Genomic DNA, 17,999 nt, shown 5'->3' on the forward strand with positions numbered 1-17,999 from the left:
ATTGCTGCCGCTAATCAAAGGCTCGCAGGACTTGCCTGAATATCCTACAGCGCGGTAGCGACAGGTACCTCTCTCAAGCGTTCCTCTCCTCTGCGTGGTAAGAACGGCAGCCTGGGGGAGGGACAGCTTCAGCCAGACACGTGAGCGAAAAACAAACCCCTGGCACAAAGATTGCCTGCTCGGTTATAGACCAGGATATAGAGGGGCAGTGGGAAAGGCTGCCCTATAGGAGGGTCCCCTGTACACTCCTGTATGTGCTATAGGTGGAAAAAGGAGGAAACTAACTTAGAGCTGTGGGGATTGAGTCACTGGTCACGGGGAGCCCGTGGAAGCGGCTGGTTTGCATGAGTGGTGCTTCCTGTATTTGAGTTGTGCAGGGTCCAGCTCTGGTCGGAGGGGTCCGGGAAGTGCTGTGGGCATCCTGCCCCCTTCCACAGCAACTGCGCCTTTGAAGTCTTAATGGAAGCGGAAACTGCAACTTAAATAAATGGTTTTATTGGGAGCCTTCAGTGAGGGCTGGGTGGCAGTGTGTGCAGGGCCTCTGCTAAAAGGGAACCTGCCAGAAGGTGCTGCCTCGCACAAGTGGGAGTGTCGTCAAGTGGGAGCTTGTCACAGCTGAAACAGGAAGAATGTGCTGGGGAAAGGGGCCTGCAAGGCGCAGCCCCAGCCCACGGCAGAGGGAGGAAGATGCTTTACTCGGGGTTCAGCAGAGAAGCAGCGAAGGGATTACGCTCTTCTCCAATGACACGGTGTCCTGTTGCAGCATCCAGCTCCTGGCTGCAGCAGGCTGCCGAGGGAGGGAGGGAGGGAGGCTGGCAGCTCGGGGCTGTTGCAGGCGGGCTCAGCGCGGCTGCGAGCCTGGGCCCCGCTGGAGCTGGGGGCTGTCCAAGGGAAGGAGTTGTTCACGTACAGGAAACCCAGTAGCAGGATCTCCTGGCTGAGATGAGTCTGGCTCAGTCCCAGCATTGCAATGGCTCAAGGGCTCTTGGTTTAGCTTTACCAGGGACCATATAACTGAGCCTGTTTCTCTCGGGGTGTAAGCGCAGTTGACATCTCTGGGGAGCAGCTGTGTGTGGAAAGCAAGTTGACCCTGGCTGTTTGTCTGTCCTGCTGCTATAGACAATCCCTGAGCCCAGCTAAGCAACTGTCCGGTACCGGTGTAAAGCTGGTGGTCTTCCCTGGGCGGGGATCAGCCCGGGTAACCTTCAGCGGAGGTGAGAAACCAAGCTTCGGGTTTGAGCTGACCGAAATGCCCCTGTGTTAGGAGCCCACCTGCCTCGGGGAACAGCCTCCACCCGCGAGGCAGCAGGACTGGGCCTGGCACCCTCCGCCGAAGGGAGAGGCCAAACTGCTGCCTCTGAGCAATTCTCTCCGTCCCTGGTAACGGCGCAATGAAACTCAATTTGGAAAGACACCCCGCTCCTCTCTTCCCAGCCAGGGGAGGTTATAACACAGCTAACGGTGCAAGGCGGCTCCTTCCTCTTGCAGAGCTTGGGGCGAGCCGCTCTTGCTAGGAGCTGTTAAGCTGTTTGCAGCCCTGTCCCCTCTTGTTAGGAGGGGTCTCTTCTCCGCAGCAGCAAGGAGGCGTTGGGGATCAGGCCACATTCCTGCAGGCTCCTGGAGTTGTCCGTGTACACCCTCTGGGGAAAGGTACTGATGATCTCATATGAGTCGGAGCCTCCACCCCTAGGAAAGAACAGCACAATCTTTCCTACACACAGGATCCCCCAAGGTTTTGCTGAGATGCTCTGGCTGATCCAGCTGCCGTTATGTAAGAGCAGAGGGAGAGACTGTTTCACAAGCAGAGGCCGAGCAGAAACGAGGGCTTCCTGCCCAAACTGCAAACAGCCAGGCACAGAGCGGCCATTCCAGGCTGCACAGCTGCAGTGGGGAAGGAGGCTCTTGCATCCCAACAGCAGCGGGCTCAGACGGAGGCCAGAGCCACAGCCTGCAACGGGAGTGGGAAGAGGGGAGAGCAAAGGGGGTCCCCTCGGCCATCTGGAACTGTCCCCAAAGGGATGCGTGAGCCCTTGGGCAGCATTAAATGCGTTGGGATATAGAGCTGGCTGAGCAAAGGGTGGTGGTTGTCCAGCAACGGATTCATCGGCCAAGCTGAAGGGTGCAGCTCAGCTTCCAGGCTGCACCAACACCTTGGGAACGGTGGCAACAGTCAGGTGAGTGCTGCTGAGCAGCTGGACGGAGGCAAAGGCAGTGATGGCCCTCGGTCAGATTTTGAGAGGACAAAAGAGGCTTCTCTCTGCTGCTGCGTCAGCTTTTTGGCAAAGGTGGGTTTTAAATGCTCTGAGTTCAGCGTGACCCTGGCAGTGCTACCCAGAGAGCATCTCCGGTGGTGGAGCCAAAGCAGCAGAGGGTGGCCGGCAGCTCCTGGGGCTGGGCCTGTAACCATCAGCCCTGCTCAGCTCAGCCTCGTCTGTTCGAAGCACAGCTCCAGGGCCTTGAGCGGCAGCCGAGAAACCTTCCCTGGGGCTTGATGGAGCCGGGCAGGGAGCGAGGAGGGGAGGAAGTCCTAGGCCTACCTGGTGTGGGCGAGGTATTGGCGCAGGTCCCCTATGGTCTCTGTGAACAGCATCTTTACAATGTACGTCTGCTCCCCGCTCTCAGATTTGATGCGGAGAGTGCAGATATCAGGGGCAGAAGCTTCAGCCTCTTCAGCCGTCTTCACCCTGGAGGTTAGAAAACCTTGTCAGCTGAGGAGCGAGGGCTCTGCCAGCAGCAGAGACTGATCTACTCAAGGGGCAGAGCCTCTGGGCTGCCAGGGCGATGCCAACAGGGGAGAGGTTTCACGTTTGGGAATGTCCTTGAGATGAAGGAGGCCCTGTCTGATTGCGGGCGAGCGGACTGACCGACCCATGGACCAAACCGCTGCTTTGCTTTTCCCTGCTTAAAGGTGCCTTGAAAAGAGGGTTGCTGACCTTTTTTAGCTTTTTCATTTTAGATCAGGGCTGTCTGGTAAGTACTTCGCCCTACTTCTTTGATTAAAAATAATCTGCTTGGGGTTTTTTCATTAGCTATTTGGGTCTTGTCTTGCCAGAAGACTATGAGTGGAAAAGTGCTGTTAGTGTGACCTCCCACTTGGGCATCAGTTTCCTGGAGGGATTCTCCCATTTCACATGACCGCAAACAGCTTCTTAGATGGTTTCAAACTCTTAGGCCTCGGCTTGCTCTTGGGAAAAGTATTTCACAGCAGTAAGTAAGTAGTATTTTGAACAACAGAAGCTTTTGTTAGAGATGTAAAAGATGGCAGGTTTACCATGAATGATTCAGTGGTCTTCCCAAAAGACCAAACTTGGCTTTTTTTTTTCCTAATTCTTTCTAAGGTATAAAAGGGCCAAGTCCATTTAATTCCTCGGCTGAAATCCCTGAAATAAACCTGCAGTGATGAAACAGGAGGAAGATGAGAGCCTGACAGGACAGGGGTTGGGGGGCCATGCCTGTACCTCTCCAGGGCAGACAGCCTGGGCGTCTCCACCAGGATCTCTTTGCTGCTCCGCACCCCTCCAGAGCCCTGAAACCAAACCAGGTGAGCGTCAGCACTGCCTGCTCTGCGCAGAGACCAGCCAGGGCCAGGAAAGCCCGGCATCAGGTGCCAAAGTGCCACGTGTGGCTCTGGTGGAGCCTCTCTGGGAAGAGGAGGTTACGCAGAGCTGAGAGGGGCCCGAGGAGGGGATGCCGGCGCTGTGCAGGGCGCTGAGCCCAGGGAATTGCTGCTGGCCTCATCTTGTGGGTGTTTGGGGGGTGCACTCGTACCTGCTGCGCTGCTCTGGCTGAGCCTCGGACACCAATCGCTTCTCCGTGTTTCAAGGGCTGGGAAAGCTTGTCGAGAAACTGCTCCAAGGAGACTTTGGGACCTGCCAGAGCAGAGGGGAGATGTGTCCATGCGTGACGTTTTTGACAAAGGATTTGCCCCTAGAATGGGCTGATTTGGTGAAATGAGAGAGCGCAACAGCCGACAGGGAGAGCTCTAACCTCCCCTAGCTAGGCTGAGACTGGCTCTCGGTCTTCCCCGTTGAAGCTTGTCCCACTTTCTGGCCCACTAAATGTTTGATTGTCAACATCAACAGCGAGCAACTGTGCAGCCTGTTCAGCACACAGCTGGGATGCACAACAGGTAGAAACCTGGTTAGCCCTGCTGTGAAGAGGAAAAACTGAAACTATGACAATTTTTACAGACTTGGAAACTTTTCCATCTTGTGAGGGTGTATTTGTAGGCATCCATTCCTTTTTCTGCGGTCTCACTGGGCAATTATTTTTTTTACTGCTTGGCTAAAGGAAACATTTAGCACAGCTTCTGTTTGTGAATGGCCGTGAGATGAATGAGCAAGTAGTACTATTTTATATAAATAGGAAGATGTCGCTGATGGGCAACGTGCGTGTGCGGGTTATTTAGTTATGCATGCGCAAAGCCACTATTTTCTGTCTATGACTGACTGCACTTGACTTTCCAACCCTGACAGGTATTGCTTACACAGACTGCTAGAGTCTAGAAGGAAAATGATGGGGCCTGACCTTATGTTCCATATTCTCTTATGAAATTCTTAGAGGAATCGGCCCATATTTGGTACAGTTAAGATCGGTCTGGCTTCAAGATGTCCACCTTTATGGAATGAACTTGTAGGAGAACCGAAGGTTGTTTGCAGGCTACTCCCCCCAGAGCTGCATGGTTTCCTCAGCATCCTTTGATGCTGATAAGGGTGAAGCTAGAAGGAGCTTGGCCTTTCAGAAAAGTGCGGGGCAGATACATTTTTGGAAACCCGCTGATCTTCTGGTCTTTTATGGCTTGTCATGTCTCATTCTTTAGGAGGATTTAATGATGAGGGGACACCACGTGTGCTGCCTGGCTCTCAGCTCCTGAAGCAACACTGGGGCTACAAGCGTATGGCTTTGACCCAGCAGTGTTGCCTTCTTCTCTGAGACCCCTGCACATTTCCCTCCTACCAGCTGGACTTTCCCAGTGTGGTTTTGATTCTCCTCTTTGGGAGTTAGCTGCATTTTTAAGGCAGGTTTAAGAATTTACCTGGGATCTCGCTGGTTTCCTGCACCTCACTTGATTTTGAACGGCCAACCACTTGGCCGTGGCCAGGAAAACTCCCTGGAAGGTCTCTCTCCTGAAATACCACGTCCCTTCTGTCAGTGACCTGTTGAATTAAGGCCGACTGCCGTAAGCAAATCTGACTGTCGCGCAAGCTTGTTCTCACTGCATCAGAGCACAATAAACCACAGCAATGACAAACAAGAGTTGTAAACCCCAAATGAAACCAAGAGAGCTGCTCCCTTGGAAGCTGTTCCAGCCGTCCAAACTCAATGAAACGCATTTCCAGCTCCTAGAGGCTCTCTAACAAAGCAAATCCTGGCGGATCCCTCAAGTCCCCAGGATGGCCCACCCAGGCCGCGGGGTAGTTGTTCATCCATCTCAACAGGCAGTGGGCAGCTGCTCCGTTCCACGAGTTGTGAGAAATGTGCTTGGACCAGACCTTTCCTCCGTGTCTGCTTCTGCACTTGAAAACGCTCTCTGGGTGGAGAGTGGTGCGAAAGCAGCAGGCTGGAGAGGGATTTGGCAGTAAGAAGCTGCCGTGGGGACTGTCAGATGGCTCTAACAAACCAAGGAAGGCAGTGTGCTACCCCGAGGCCCCCAGCTGTGGGGAAAGCTGTGTAAATAGGGGCAGTCTTTCTGTCTGGGTTCCACTTACGTTCCTCTTACACTGGCTGTCTGCATCACAGGTGGATGCGCTCTGTGTCTGTATTTACCCCAGATTACTGTACTGTCCTGTGGCTTCCAGACGTGGCCAGCTACGCACGGATTATAGGGAACTACAGCCCCAAGAGCCTTACACGATCCTTCTTCCATCTGATTTTCTAACTACCGCCCCTACCAGCTCGCTCTGGCTGCCCTGACCTCGTACTTGCCCGCACAGTTGTGCCCTGCTTGCTTTGTGGCAGCGGGTCGGTGCCCCCCTCTGGTTGTGCCTGCTTACGTTTCAGATGCGCTTGAAGACCTAGATTAGAGTCCTCTGAGGCTCTCTGCCTGCTTTCTGCCCGAAAATGTGGCCTTGTTTTTTTGCCGTTTCTGAGAAATCAAAAAGCGGGGCCCAAAAGAACCTCAGGTGGCCAAATCCATTTAAATTGTGGCAAAATAAACTCTCCCGACATCCTCCTCAAAAGATACTTCTTCAATCTGTTTTTAAAAGCTTTTCCAGGGGAATTATTTGAGAATTATTTTTTTTCTCCTTTTTGTAACACGGCTCTTCAGATGCCGCGTGTACTACTTCGCTTCTACAAAGCCTGCTATGCTCTTAGAAGTCTTGTTCCAAGCCAAGATTCACCGAGGCAGAGAAACCATTTAGCCCGAATGCCGAAATGCTCGCTTACTTCCTGTAACGGCTCTAGCAGGTGTGCTCCCAGCCACCCTTTCCCCGAGACACACATGCACAGAATTAAGCTGCGTGTATGCTGTGTTCAGAAACCTCAAACTTAATTTGCTGCGGGGAGCGTCCAGCAGATTGGTGAAAGAAACCCGAACGATTTTCTTGGGAAGCAAGAGAGCAATTTATTTCAGGAATGTGATGAACAGGGTTTTGCAGCGCTTACCTGCAAAGGGATGCCATCTGGGTAGCGCATCTGCAACTCTGAAGGGAAAAAGCCATCTATAATATCCTGCAGGCATTGCTGAAACAAAATGAGAGCTCGTGGTCATACCTCAGACTTTCTATTTATCTCGTGACTGATCTATTCCTTCTGGGCCGCTCCTATTTGTGGTGTTATTGCCGTGCAGAAAAGTCTGCATCAAAGAGCCAGAATCTCCATCTCTAAAAATGACTACACAAAGACATACCAGTCTTTAAAGGCACCACGGGAACGCAGGTGAGAAGCTGGAGGTCTCAGTAGCTGCTCCTTTTTAGGACTGGCATAAGCTCACAAGCCCTATTCCTACGCACGCCCTCTCCTGAGGCTTAGTGAACGACAGCAGGGTGGCTCTAAGTCTCATTCCTCTCCAGACCTTTCCATACCTGTGCGGATGGGTCCTCATAGGGCCGAAAAGGTCCGTCGAACATGACCATGCCATTTTGATACAGCGTAAGAGGGAGGGGTTCTGGCTGCCTCAGCCGAGCACCCCCAGGCGTGTGCTCGATTTGAGAAACGCCTTCTCCAGCCAGCGCATTCAAATCCTTCACGTTTTCCAAGATTAAATCAAAATCAATCTGGTGTTTGGAAACAACTGCTTCACCTGCGGCAGAGGGATCAGCGTTAGAGGGGGAAGGGGATGCCAGCTAAACCGCTTTCACCTCTGTGTGAATTTGAGGTGCATTTGAGTCCTAACATTTTGGGGCTGTCTGTGCCGCCTCTCCGTGTTTTGCCTTGCGCGCTTTTGCAAAGCGTGGTGCAACGCCGCTGCTGTGGTGCAGCGCTGCCAGGTTTACATGGGTGTGTGCAAAACCACAAGGGCAGGGCAGCGGGAAACAGCCCTCTTGGTACAAGGTAATATTAACTCCGGAGCCAGCTACGGAAACAGCCAGCTCTGTAGAGACCACGCTCCGCTCCTTGTCTTTGGTTGTAATTTCAGAAGCGTTGTCTCGTCCCTTGATGCGGGGCTGTAAAAGGCACAGAGTGCACAACTTAAACTAGTTGGATTAACTAGATCGGATAAATAGACCAGGGCAGACCTGCTGAAGAAATGCCAGTGTAAACACAGCCGACTGCCTGCTCCTTGCCACCAGCAGATTGCTCTCTCTTGCTGGGACGCTGCTGAGGATGTTTATCTGGGTGCTTGAGGAGTGTGGTAGGGTGACAGTAAAATGTGTGTGATGGGGCAGAAAAATGAAATCAGAAGAGGAAATGAAAGAAGAGAGGTAGGCAGAGGTAAAGCCTTTGGTGTTTTCTGTTCCACTTTTTTACGATTCGATAAAGGAGCGGGGGGAATATCCCTTAAAAAGGGTGAGCTGAAAACAATGAGAATTATTTCCACTGCTTCCCCTGTCTTCTCCCCTCCTGCATCTAAGGGAGGGAAGAATTAGCTAATATTTGCATGGCGGTTAGGAAGCAGCATTGGCTGTACAGCCCAAGTATTATTCTTTTTTTCTCCATTACCACTTCCTAAGAAGCCATTGCCAAATATGCTCAGACCCCATACAGCACAATCAGGTCTCAATTAAACCACTCACATGGTGGTTGGGAGGAAAGGCAAACAATACTCTCCGGTGGAGCCAGACAATATGTGTAAGTTACTACAGCTACTATATACACAAAGCATCTGATTCCGTTTTCCACCCATTTTACGTCAATGTTGTTAGAGCAATCAAGCTTCAAACGTTTAGGGTATGTGAACTCTTCAGGAAGCAGCTGCTGCGAGGGTATCCTTCCAAATGCTGAGCCACGGGGTTCTCTCCTCTTCCCCTAGACGGAGCTTACAAAATATAGGTATATAAAATACCAACGTTCTGCCTGGCTTAGCTCCTGTTAAATTGCTCCATGTCTCTGTCCCTGAGATGGACTGATGTGAAGACCTCAGCACAGGATCACAAATTCTGAAGGCCCAAATTCTGGGTCCTTGATGCTCATCTACTCTGTGGAGCACCATACCTTCTCTAAGCATGCAGCGGGAGCTTGGATAGCTGCTTCAGCAAAGAGTGCTGGTGCTTTACCTGGCTTCCAGAGGCTCCTTGCTGGCAGCTCTTCTTCATCCTCGAGCGATTCTAAATCTTCTAGCTGTTCATGTCTGTCTCCAACCCAAATCAGACCATAGTCATTTAGAAACTGCTGTAAGAGGAAAGTACAAGTCAGCGTTGTAGACCAGAGCTTCAGAAAACTAGAAATGGAAGCATGAGAGTGGTCAGCTGCGACTGTGAGAAGCAGAAGGGGAGGTGAAAGAGAAGGTTTGTCTCGGGGCTTTTTGGCCCTGGCAGACAGACAAACTCACTGGCAGGGCAGTAGTAGCTCTACTAGTAGTAGGCAAAAGGGAGAATGAAAGTATCTGTAGTGACGCAGTAATCTCCCAAGACTGTAGTAGCTGCAAAGAATATTTCTACAGTCCTAGAAATCAAAATGAAGAGGCTTGCAGGAGGCACAAATGTTTGTGTATTAAAACAACTCCTCCTGCTCTGTAGCTCACATCCAACCTGTTCTTTCTTTTGAGAGGGGTGAGGTGAAGAATTGTGATGATCAAAGTGGCAGCTTGAAAAAGACCAAGCAGCCCGGGACTGCAACGATCTCAAACCAAAGGTGCAGATGGCTTAGGGCAAGTGAAGCACGTGTCTCACCTCCATCTCCCAGACCTGGGTCTGCAGCTGAAGGCACCTAATTTCCAGTTCCTCTGCCGTGGATGACCCAGGAGCATCTGAAAGGGAAGACTTGGTTTTTCTATGCACAGCCTTAAAGAAGAGCTGTAGGTAACCCGTGTCACACAGTGCAGATGCCCCAGCAGGACCTGCCTGTACCGTAAGGGAACTCGAGCCCGTACGACACAGTAGCTGAACATGAGCTCTGCGTGCTGGTCCCTGACAATTCAACCTGCAGCAGTTTGATAAAGATGCTGACAGACTAAAAGACAGTTGTGAACGATACTGGTGAAGTTTAATGCTGTGGGAAGCTGGTGTGAGCTTCCCGCAGCATATTATTATGCTGCATATTATTCGCAATTATACAATGAAATTGCTTGGCTGACTCAGTCTTAAGGGAACTATTAAAAAAATGAGCAGGTGTCCACTAAAGCTGGATCCAGAAACCTAGGCTGAATAATGCAAGATGAGATACAAAACACATGTCTGTGGTTTGACAGACATATTCTTGTTCTCCGCTCAGGAAATGGAGAACTTTTAACCACAGCTTTGTGCTAACAAGGTAGTTCAGCCATTGTAGGAAACATGTCTGGGCTCAGCTGTAGAGCTGCTGGATTCCAAGGAACCGAATGGAGGGGAAGACCTTCAGTGACTCAAAGCTGGGTTCAATTTAGAGTTAGGCTGCCTTATGGGACAAGTGAGCCTGGACCTGTAATACTGTTTGAGACTCCAAGTCCATTTTTGGTTTCGCTTAGCTGCGAGTAGCCCTGTTTTTCCAGCCTGTTTGAACTCTGCAGTGTTTACCATTCTTTTTTTCTGACCAGCCTCAGGTAGCTGTGTGGTTGGTCTATGCTCACGGAAACTTAGTACCCCACAGAAAATAGGTCAGGAAATAATGTTTTGCACTGCACCAGAAAAGCCAAGTAACAGATGCAAGTATAAAGTGCGGATCTGCTTTGGCAAACGGTTCCCCATGTGTGTAACTGACACCACTCACCAAAGAGGCTCTTGGGCTTTTAAGGCAAGGACGGCTCAGAGAGGAGGTCTCTAAGCCTGCTCTGTTGCAGTACCAGCAGCTCTCCCACAGGTAGGAGCAAGGTGCCAAGGGTAGAACAATTTTTACCTTCTCCTTTCTGAAGAGCCTTCATCTTCTCTTCAAGTTCAGCAATCCTCATATCCTTCAGGACCAGAACAAATAATGACCTTGTTTAGTTCCTTGGCCTTCAGGATCTTGAGGCACAGTTTGCATAATTAGCATGGCTGGGTGAGTCAGTGGTCCATGTACTCCTGCCCCACTCAGAGACAGGCAAAATAAGGGTCAGAAAGGCTGTATCACCTCACAAACACCTTAATTAGACTCAAATGAGGGATGGGATATAAATACGCTGCTCCGAGAACAGGTGAGGGACACGCTGACCTGTCTCCCCCTCCTCCATCTGCCCAAGAGCTGCAGGCAGACAAACGGACTCGTGCCCCTGTGCTTTCTGCTCAGGCACAGCTCATGCTCTGACCTGCAGTAAGTGGCTGATGTAGAAATTAAACCAGTATCTCTGCAGCCACCTCTTTAAATAAAAAAAGGGTCTTTATTCTAAGCTGCAGTAATGTAAAGAGGTCTGCTGCAGGATGACTCTGCTGATGAGCAGCTGTTGTTTCAGAAAGCAAAAGGAAGAAAAGAAAGGTCTGAAGGCAAACAGCTAACGATATCAGTGAAAGGGTGCTGAGAGTCTTTAAGAAGTCACAGCAGGGACCGTCCACTCTGCTGCCCCAAGGACTGATACAATGGCTCTGTTGCTTTGCAAAGGCTTGTTTGTGTGATTAACAGGGCAGGCTACAGATGAAATTGGTTTAGCCCAAACTAGGTCCGAGCAGGTGTAATGCTCCTGTGGCTTCAACCGTCAAAGCAGGGCACAGAACAGCTTCACTAAAGGGCAGGATTTTTACCTTCAGTTGGATTTCTTGCGCTTGTTCCTCTATTTTTTGTTCCAACAGAGTGATTTTTTGCATCATGGAGGATATGAGCTCCGTGTCAGTGCGAGCTGCGCCTGAAAGCACAAATACGTGTTACCTCTCTAAAATGGCAATGGGTGTTGGAGGCTCATCTGCGCCATCAGGGACCCCACGCACGAACTCCTGTTCTGCCACGGCAGGTAGGACAAGGATACCTTTTGGGGGTACTGGGGAGAAATCCCTTGGCTCCTGACTGGTAGGGAGATGGCTGTGTCACCGACAGCACGCTGTGTATGCAAGAGGGGGACCACAGGAATTAGCCCTGGCCTGCGGTATTGAGTCCACCAGACTGTCACTGAGAAACTGTGGTGGCCCAGAATCCCTTGATCATTGAGGGACTTTACCCTGCATGTTCTTCTTCAGTGTTGCCCGCCTGGCGCAGGAGGGGAGACTGCCGTGCACTGGATTCTTTGTCCTAGGAGACAGGCTGTCATCTTCTGAGAAGAGGCACAAAGAGCATGAAAGAAAGAAAACAGGTCAGCGTTTTGGATACGACTTCTCCAAAAGGAGGTAAAGAAATACTGGGGTTATTCTGAGGAGAAGAGAGGGCAGGAGAAAGAAGGGTGGCCCAGTCCATTCAATCCCATAAACCCTCTCAGACTAATGAGCGTATGTGGGCGCTCGTTATGAGCCAGGACCCGAGGGAAGGTGCAGTCTGTGCTAGTGGCACTAGTGCAGAGCATCCTGCGCTGCACAGCGAGGCAGAAAGTGGTAATGTTGAGCTATTTTAACAAAAAGCACAACACTCTGGGATGAACGGAAGCAGCAAACTTCACTGGGAGTGGAAAGGGAGTTTTTTGCTCTAAGATCTAGTAGGAAGGATGTGACCTAAAATGGAACTGTAAAAGTACATGAGGCTTTAATGTACTTTAGGGCTTGCTGAGGATGTGGAAACCTTTTGTTATTTATCTGATTTTGGACACATGTAGGAGAGAAAGAGCTACAATCATTGCAAAACATGTAGGATGGTAAGAAAAGCCTTACCAGTGGAGGCAATGAACTTGGACAGCTCTGCCCTTTTAGTAAAAATAAGAGGGGATAATATGTAAAAATAAAGCATAGGTTCATTAACTTTGGGAGGATTTGCTTGATGGGCAAATTTTTTTAAATGTAATTGAAAAGGCTGTCCAAAAAAGCCCAAACTGTACATTTTTCTCATCATCCCATCTTCCCAGTCCATACATCCTTGCTTTCTGGGCAGAGTGGGTGTTCATACACCCACAACTTGTAGTAACAGTTAAAATCCTTGAGCTGCAATCTGTGGGAGCTGCCTGAGAGCAGAGGGGGTGAAACCCGGGCGAGTGAGGTGGAGCGGTGCCCGCTGCATCAGGGCAGGAGCGGGTGAAGGAGCCGACGCTTGCGATGCCATTGCAGCTGCAGAAAGCAACTCTTCTCCGCTTGAAACTGAGGAAACGCAAACGCGATTTGAACCTGTGCGAGACGTGACTGACCAATATCCCTGATACCTGCTGGGGACCGATGCCGGCCAGGAGGCAGCAGATAAGAAATTTGGGGAGTTTTATTTGAGCTGATATTGTTTCTGAGCCTGTCACTGTCATGTGAAGCCCTGTGGGTCCCCAGAAGACCGGTAGCGATCAGCTTTTTGAGAGATCGATGGCAAAAAGGGGCTCAAAATAACGGGGGTAACCGGGTACCGCCTGGGGGTGTCTGTGTGTGTGGGCCCCGGGGGGGCCCGACGTGGGTGGCAGCGCTGGGGGCACCCCGGCGTGTGCTGGGGGGGGGGAGCACCGTGTGTTGGGGGGACCCTCACGGTGTGGGGGGGCTCCCAAACCGCGGGGGGGGGGTGTGTCCCCGCTCCCCCCCCCCCCGCTGCCGCAGCACTCACCCCGCGCTCAGCGCGCCACCGCCATCTTGTTTACAGGCGGTTGCCACGGCGACGCAGGGCCGCTGCGATTGGCTCAGCCCTGGTCACGTGGAGGGCGCGGCAACTCCCGAGGACTACATATCCCGGCATGCACCGCTCCGACCCCCCCCCCCCTCCCGGGGACGCGGGGGAGCCCAGCTATGGCGGGAGGGCGCTGGGGGAATCTCGGCTGGGGGCCGGGGCCCTGCGAGGGCCCCTACGGGATCCGCCGTCGTCCCTGCAGCTCTCCTGGTGCCGCCGGGCCCCAGCGCGGCCCTGCCGACCTGCCCGGCCCCTCGGTGGGCTACCCCGAGGCCGCCCGGGCCTGCGCTGTGGTGATCCGGCCCGTGGCGGGGCCTCCCCGGCCTCCGCTGCCGGCTGCTCCCCGAACCCGCGTCTGGAGGAGCAGGGATAAGCCGGGGGAAGCCCCCTCCGTTTGTCGCTTGAGGAGGGAGGCCCCGGCTGCCGACAGGCTCCATTCTGCGCGGCCGCCAGCCAGGCCGAACCGCTCGCTGCCTGTTCTGCGCCCTGCACACCCGCCTGCAAAATGGTGCTTTATTGGCCTCCGCTCGCTTCGGAGCGCTTCAGACTTTTTCCAGTGCTGGGGCAGGACCTGGGGCAGGAGCACGACAGGCAACCACGCTTCCTTCCCTCAGCCACCCTCTGCACGCCCTCGGCTTCAGCTCGTAGACGGGGCCTGTGGCACAGCCTGCGTGTACAGCCACCACACGCTGTACAGCTGCTCCCGTTTTCCTCACCTGCCTCTCCTGTCTCTGTTTTCTAGCAATGCTTTCCCTCACCCCGGCACTACCGCGCTCTCGTTTTGCCTCGCTGACGCTCTGAACTCAACCCAGCGCTTGCCCCCGCGATGGCTGCGTGCCGTGCCCAGAGCCTTCCCTGCACGTTCCCCCGTCCCGCCCACGGCCGCTGTGCTGCTGCTCCGCTCTCCGCAGAGCTCAGCCTCGCCAGCTGGAGAGGAGCAGGACAGGCTGATTCTTAGCACCTTTTACGGGATGTTGGCTGTCCCCAAGAGACTTTCATTTTGTCACTTCTGTGAAGTGCAAAAATTAACTAAATTGGGTGAAGCTTTACCGCAGAGGAGGCTTCAGCTCCGGGCAGAGGCTGGCGGCAGGCTCGCTGCACTGTGATGCGCTTCACCAACACAAACAACAGGTGTATGTCCTCGGCACATTTCAGTAGCTTTACTTATTTCAAACCGTCTTAAAATAACTAGATACCCTTTGTTTCCCGCTCCTGCAGCTCAGCGGGTGAGTGAGCTCAGAGATCTGCTGTGAGGAAACGGATGTCGGGGGGTGCTGGAAGGAAGCGTTTCCCTGATCCATTACCCAGCTCACACTACCCCAGGCTTGTCACTGAAATTCAGAGGGACGGCTTGGACCCAGCTCCTGCCCCGAGTTGCAGGGAAGGAGGTTTGTTACACAGCGCAACGCAGAGCCCTGGTTGAAACGTTGGCCGCGATTTGCAAAACCTCCCAGTGAACCGGTGGGGGGGTTAACCACTATTCATGGGTGTAGGGCACAGGACAGGGAGCCCCCGGGGAGAAGCAGAGCTCAGCCTGCAGGGTTTCATGCTGCAGGCGGTATTTTGTGATGTGGGAAAAGGCAGGGTGAAGGGTTTGCTGCCTTCGCTGGAGACAGTGGTAGGACATCCCGCTTGGAGCTGGCCGTGCGGCCGTGCCGGGGAAGAGGGGGAGCAGGAGCTGCTCTCGTGCTGGGCGACGTAAATCAACGGCTCCAGGGAACTGAGGCCGAAAGGGCTGTACGGCGTTGTCCCCACCTGGAGATCCCCCGTGCCACATCTTGCACCTTCTCCCTCGCAGCATTGGCAGCGCATGCGACTTCCCCAAATCGCCCTGGGTTCAAACGGCCCTTTGGGGTGGTGGGGCCAATGCAGGGGAGGAAGGTGTGGTCGGTGAGACAGGGCCGCTGCTGCGCTTAAAGCCTCCGACTGCAATCGCTGCGAGCAGATGAGGAAGTGCCACGGCACACCGTGAGCCGAGCCCCGACCATGCAGCCCCTCCAGCGCACCTACCTGCTCCTCCTGCTCACCTTGCTTGTCCTCTGCGTGGTAAGAGAAACCCCACGGCGCGGGGCCCTGCGAAGGCTGAGGGGTCCAGCCAGTTCTGTCCCATGGGTGTGATGGCAGTCAGGGGGCTGTAGGATCCAACCGGTGGGAGAATTTCTGCTGAACTTCAGGTGGAAACCTGAGCGTTTGACTTTCTATTTGACTTTAACCCTGGCTGTCTTAACAGGAGCTTTGCACTGTGGTCTGTAAGGTCTAAATACTTCCTCACGTTGCTTTTTTTAGAGCATTTTTTTATTTAAAAGCATCATGCATATCTGTAATCTTCGCACTTAGCTCTCCACCTCATCTTGCAGCCTCTCTTTTGCATGCGGGCCCCAGCCCTGTCCCCAGCCCGTGCCTGGTGTGGGGACACTGAGGGTGGCTACGGGGATGCTGAGCGTGGCTGCAGAGATGCTGGGGACGCCAGGCACGGCCGTGGGGATGCTGGGTGGGCGCACAGCTGTGTGGTTTCCTCTCGTCTCCTCTCCTGGATGTTATTTTCCTTCCTGCCGGGAGGCTCCATGGGGGCTCGGTTCGAGTGCCGCGCTGGTGGATGTCGGCTCTGTCCTGGCAGGGGACCGTTGTGTGGGAGGGATGAACGTGCCGGCACTTTCAGGGAGGGTGATGCTATTTGGAGCAGCTCTCGGGATGAATTTTTTTTTCTACAGCGTGTTGGTAATGGGGCCAGATTTGTCTGTGGTTGTTTTGCTCACAAACTCCATGCATCTGCATCCTGCTGCTGGCTCTGCGGGGTGCATTTATGTTTCAGGAGTCCCGCTCTGTGGCTGGGCAAACCAGCCAAAAACCCCTCATAGCTCAAAAGTACCTGCGAGGGGGCAGAGCTGTGCGTTGGGGCCCCATCCCTGGCTCTGTCTGGCTCCAGAGGGACCCGAGGAGCGGTGCGAACCAGCGTGGGGGCTGGTTCACGGAGGGATATGGTGTCCTTTTTCCAGCAGACCAAGGCAGCGCTTGTCGCTGCGGTCCCCGTTCACAGGCGTAAATGCACAGCCGCTTACACCAGGAGTCCCAGGAAAGGACCAAAATCCCAGCGACAGTGGTCCTGCAGGAGGGATTCACGCAAACACCTTAATTTGGAAGGTGCCGATCTTTAGAGACGGAAGGAAACTGCCCTGAAATCGCCATCCCGCCTGTGTTACATTTCACACACCAACTGCAACGTCTCTGCCCTGCTTGCGGTGGCCCATGGGGACTGGGGTCCCTCCTCCTCCTCCTCCCTCTTGCTTCCAGCATGGGTGTTTCCCAGCTCTGCTTCTGCACCCCACATCCTCTCCTACAGGGCCTGTGGGCCGCCACATCCCCAGCTGCTTCCTCGCAGCGGTCTGAGGGGCAGAGAGAGACTGCTCCCCTGGCTTCTCCTTCCCCCTCCTGGCCCCACTTTCTAGAAGCCCCTGGCTAGAAACAGGGCAATGATGTGAGGGAGAGCTCGCCTCGCTCCCTGCATTGGGAAAACCCAAAAGCCAACGGTGATTTCTGTGTGTGCTGGGGGAGAGGAAGCCATGTGTCCCCCATGGGAGTGGGCTTCTTTCTGCCCCCAGGGCAGCTGGGCGAGGGCTCTAGGGGTGGGGGGGTTTCCACCTTGTGCTGCTGTCTGCTCCGGTTTGGAGCAATGCCCGACTCTCTTGTTTTCTTTTCCAGCCCCTTGGCCAGGCGGAGAAGACGGAGGTCATGAACACCCTCCCCACCACTGCAAGCCCCCCTGTAAACAGCCTGAGCCCCCCCTGCGGCAGCCCACCCCTCCTCTCCCTCGCCCTGGGGCTGGCTGCGGCTTTCTTCCTGTGGCTGCGCTGAACCGGAGCGGGGCCACTGTGCACCCCACCCTCCCCAGCCCCACCAAGAAGACACCCACCAGGATGGTGTCCCCTGCACCGGTACCTCCTTGAACCCTCACAGCATGGAGGACCGGCCAGCATAATGCTGTCACTCCCCTCCCTGCCTCCCTTTGCTCAGTGCTCCCGCTCCCCTCAATGAAACCCTGAAGCTGCTCGGATTTGAAGCAAGGCCCTGGGGCCGGCTTGGGAGCAGGCCTGCTGTGAGGCTCTGAGAAATAAAGTGCTGGTGTAGAGTTCTCCGGCTCGTCTCTGCTGTGGGGCTGGGGCAGGTTCGGTAACGGGGCTGAGGGGCTGGTGTGGGACCCCAACACCGGCCGTTTACCTGGGGCCTTCAACCCTCGCTGCTTGGAGGGGCCGGGTGGAGCCAGGCCTGAGCCTTGCGGGTTAAACGGTGAGATCGGGATGCACGGTCTGGCTCTTCCCCAAGCCCCTGCTGGGGCTCTGTGGAGCTGGGAAGAGACTCCCGGCCCCGGTCCCGGCCCCGAGGCCCGGCCCCGGGCGTAGGCCCGGGGCCGGGCCTCGGGGCCGGGACCGGGGCCCAGGTGCCGACACGCGTCCACAGCGCCCCCTGCCGGCCGGGCGGCCCCCCCACAGCACCTCCCTCAGCCCGCCAGTGAGTCCTGGCCAATCCTACGGCAGGGGCTTGTGCTCTCCACCAATCCGACGCTGCCAAACGCCCTGCTATTAGCCAATCCTGGCTTGGCGGGGGGTATATAAAGGCGGGTGAGGGGGAAAAAGTATTTCCTGTCAGGTGTGGCCCTGCCTCAGGAGTGGAGGTGTTGTGTCCCGGCGCCTCCGCTACGCGAGAGTATTTCCCCCCTCGATAGCGTCCCTGCTTGCCCAGCTAGGCTGGGCTTGTGTGTTTTGACGTCCCTCCGCGGCTTCCGGGCGCCTAAGCAGAGC

At 54.2% G+C, this 17,999-nt stretch overlaps 1 protein-coding gene and 1 long non-coding RNA gene across 2 annotated transcripts; one reads left to right on the plus strand and one right to left on the minus strand.

Moving 5' to 3' along the window:
* Positions 1-70: 70 nt before the first annotated feature.
* Positions 71-11,751, minus strand: UBXN11 (UBX domain protein 11). Its single transcript, XM_075522137.1, has 12 exons — positions 11,642-11,751; positions 11,232-11,332; positions 10,414-10,468; positions 9,273-9,349; positions 8,658-8,772; positions 7,026-7,243; positions 6,607-6,684; positions 5,036-5,156; positions 3,769-3,869; positions 3,459-3,526; positions 2,538-2,684; positions 71-1,686 (listed from the first exon to the last, which is right to left on the minus strand). Exons 1-12 carry the CDS (start codon positions 11,646-11,648, stop codon positions 1,551-1,553), a joined length of 1,224 nt encoding a protein of 407 aa, XP_075378252.1. The 5' UTR covers positions 11,649-11,751; the 3' UTR covers positions 71-1,550.
* Positions 6,082-11,752, plus strand: LOC142419313 (uncharacterized). The gene is made up of 3 exons (XR_012778536.1): positions 6,082-6,408; positions 11,280-11,437; positions 11,717-11,752. It is a non-coding gene; the product is annotated as an uncharacterized LOC142419313 (long non-coding RNA).
* Positions 11,753-17,999: the final 6,247 nt, after the last annotated feature.

This window comes from Mycteria americana, chromosome 21 (assembly GCF_035582795.1).
Source record: "Mycteria americana isolate JAX WOST 10 ecotype Jacksonville Zoo and Gardens chromosome 21, USCA_MyAme_1.0, whole genome shotgun sequence".
Classification (NCBI taxonomy): Eukaryota; Metazoa; Chordata; class Aves; order Ciconiiformes; family Ciconiidae; genus Mycteria; species Mycteria americana.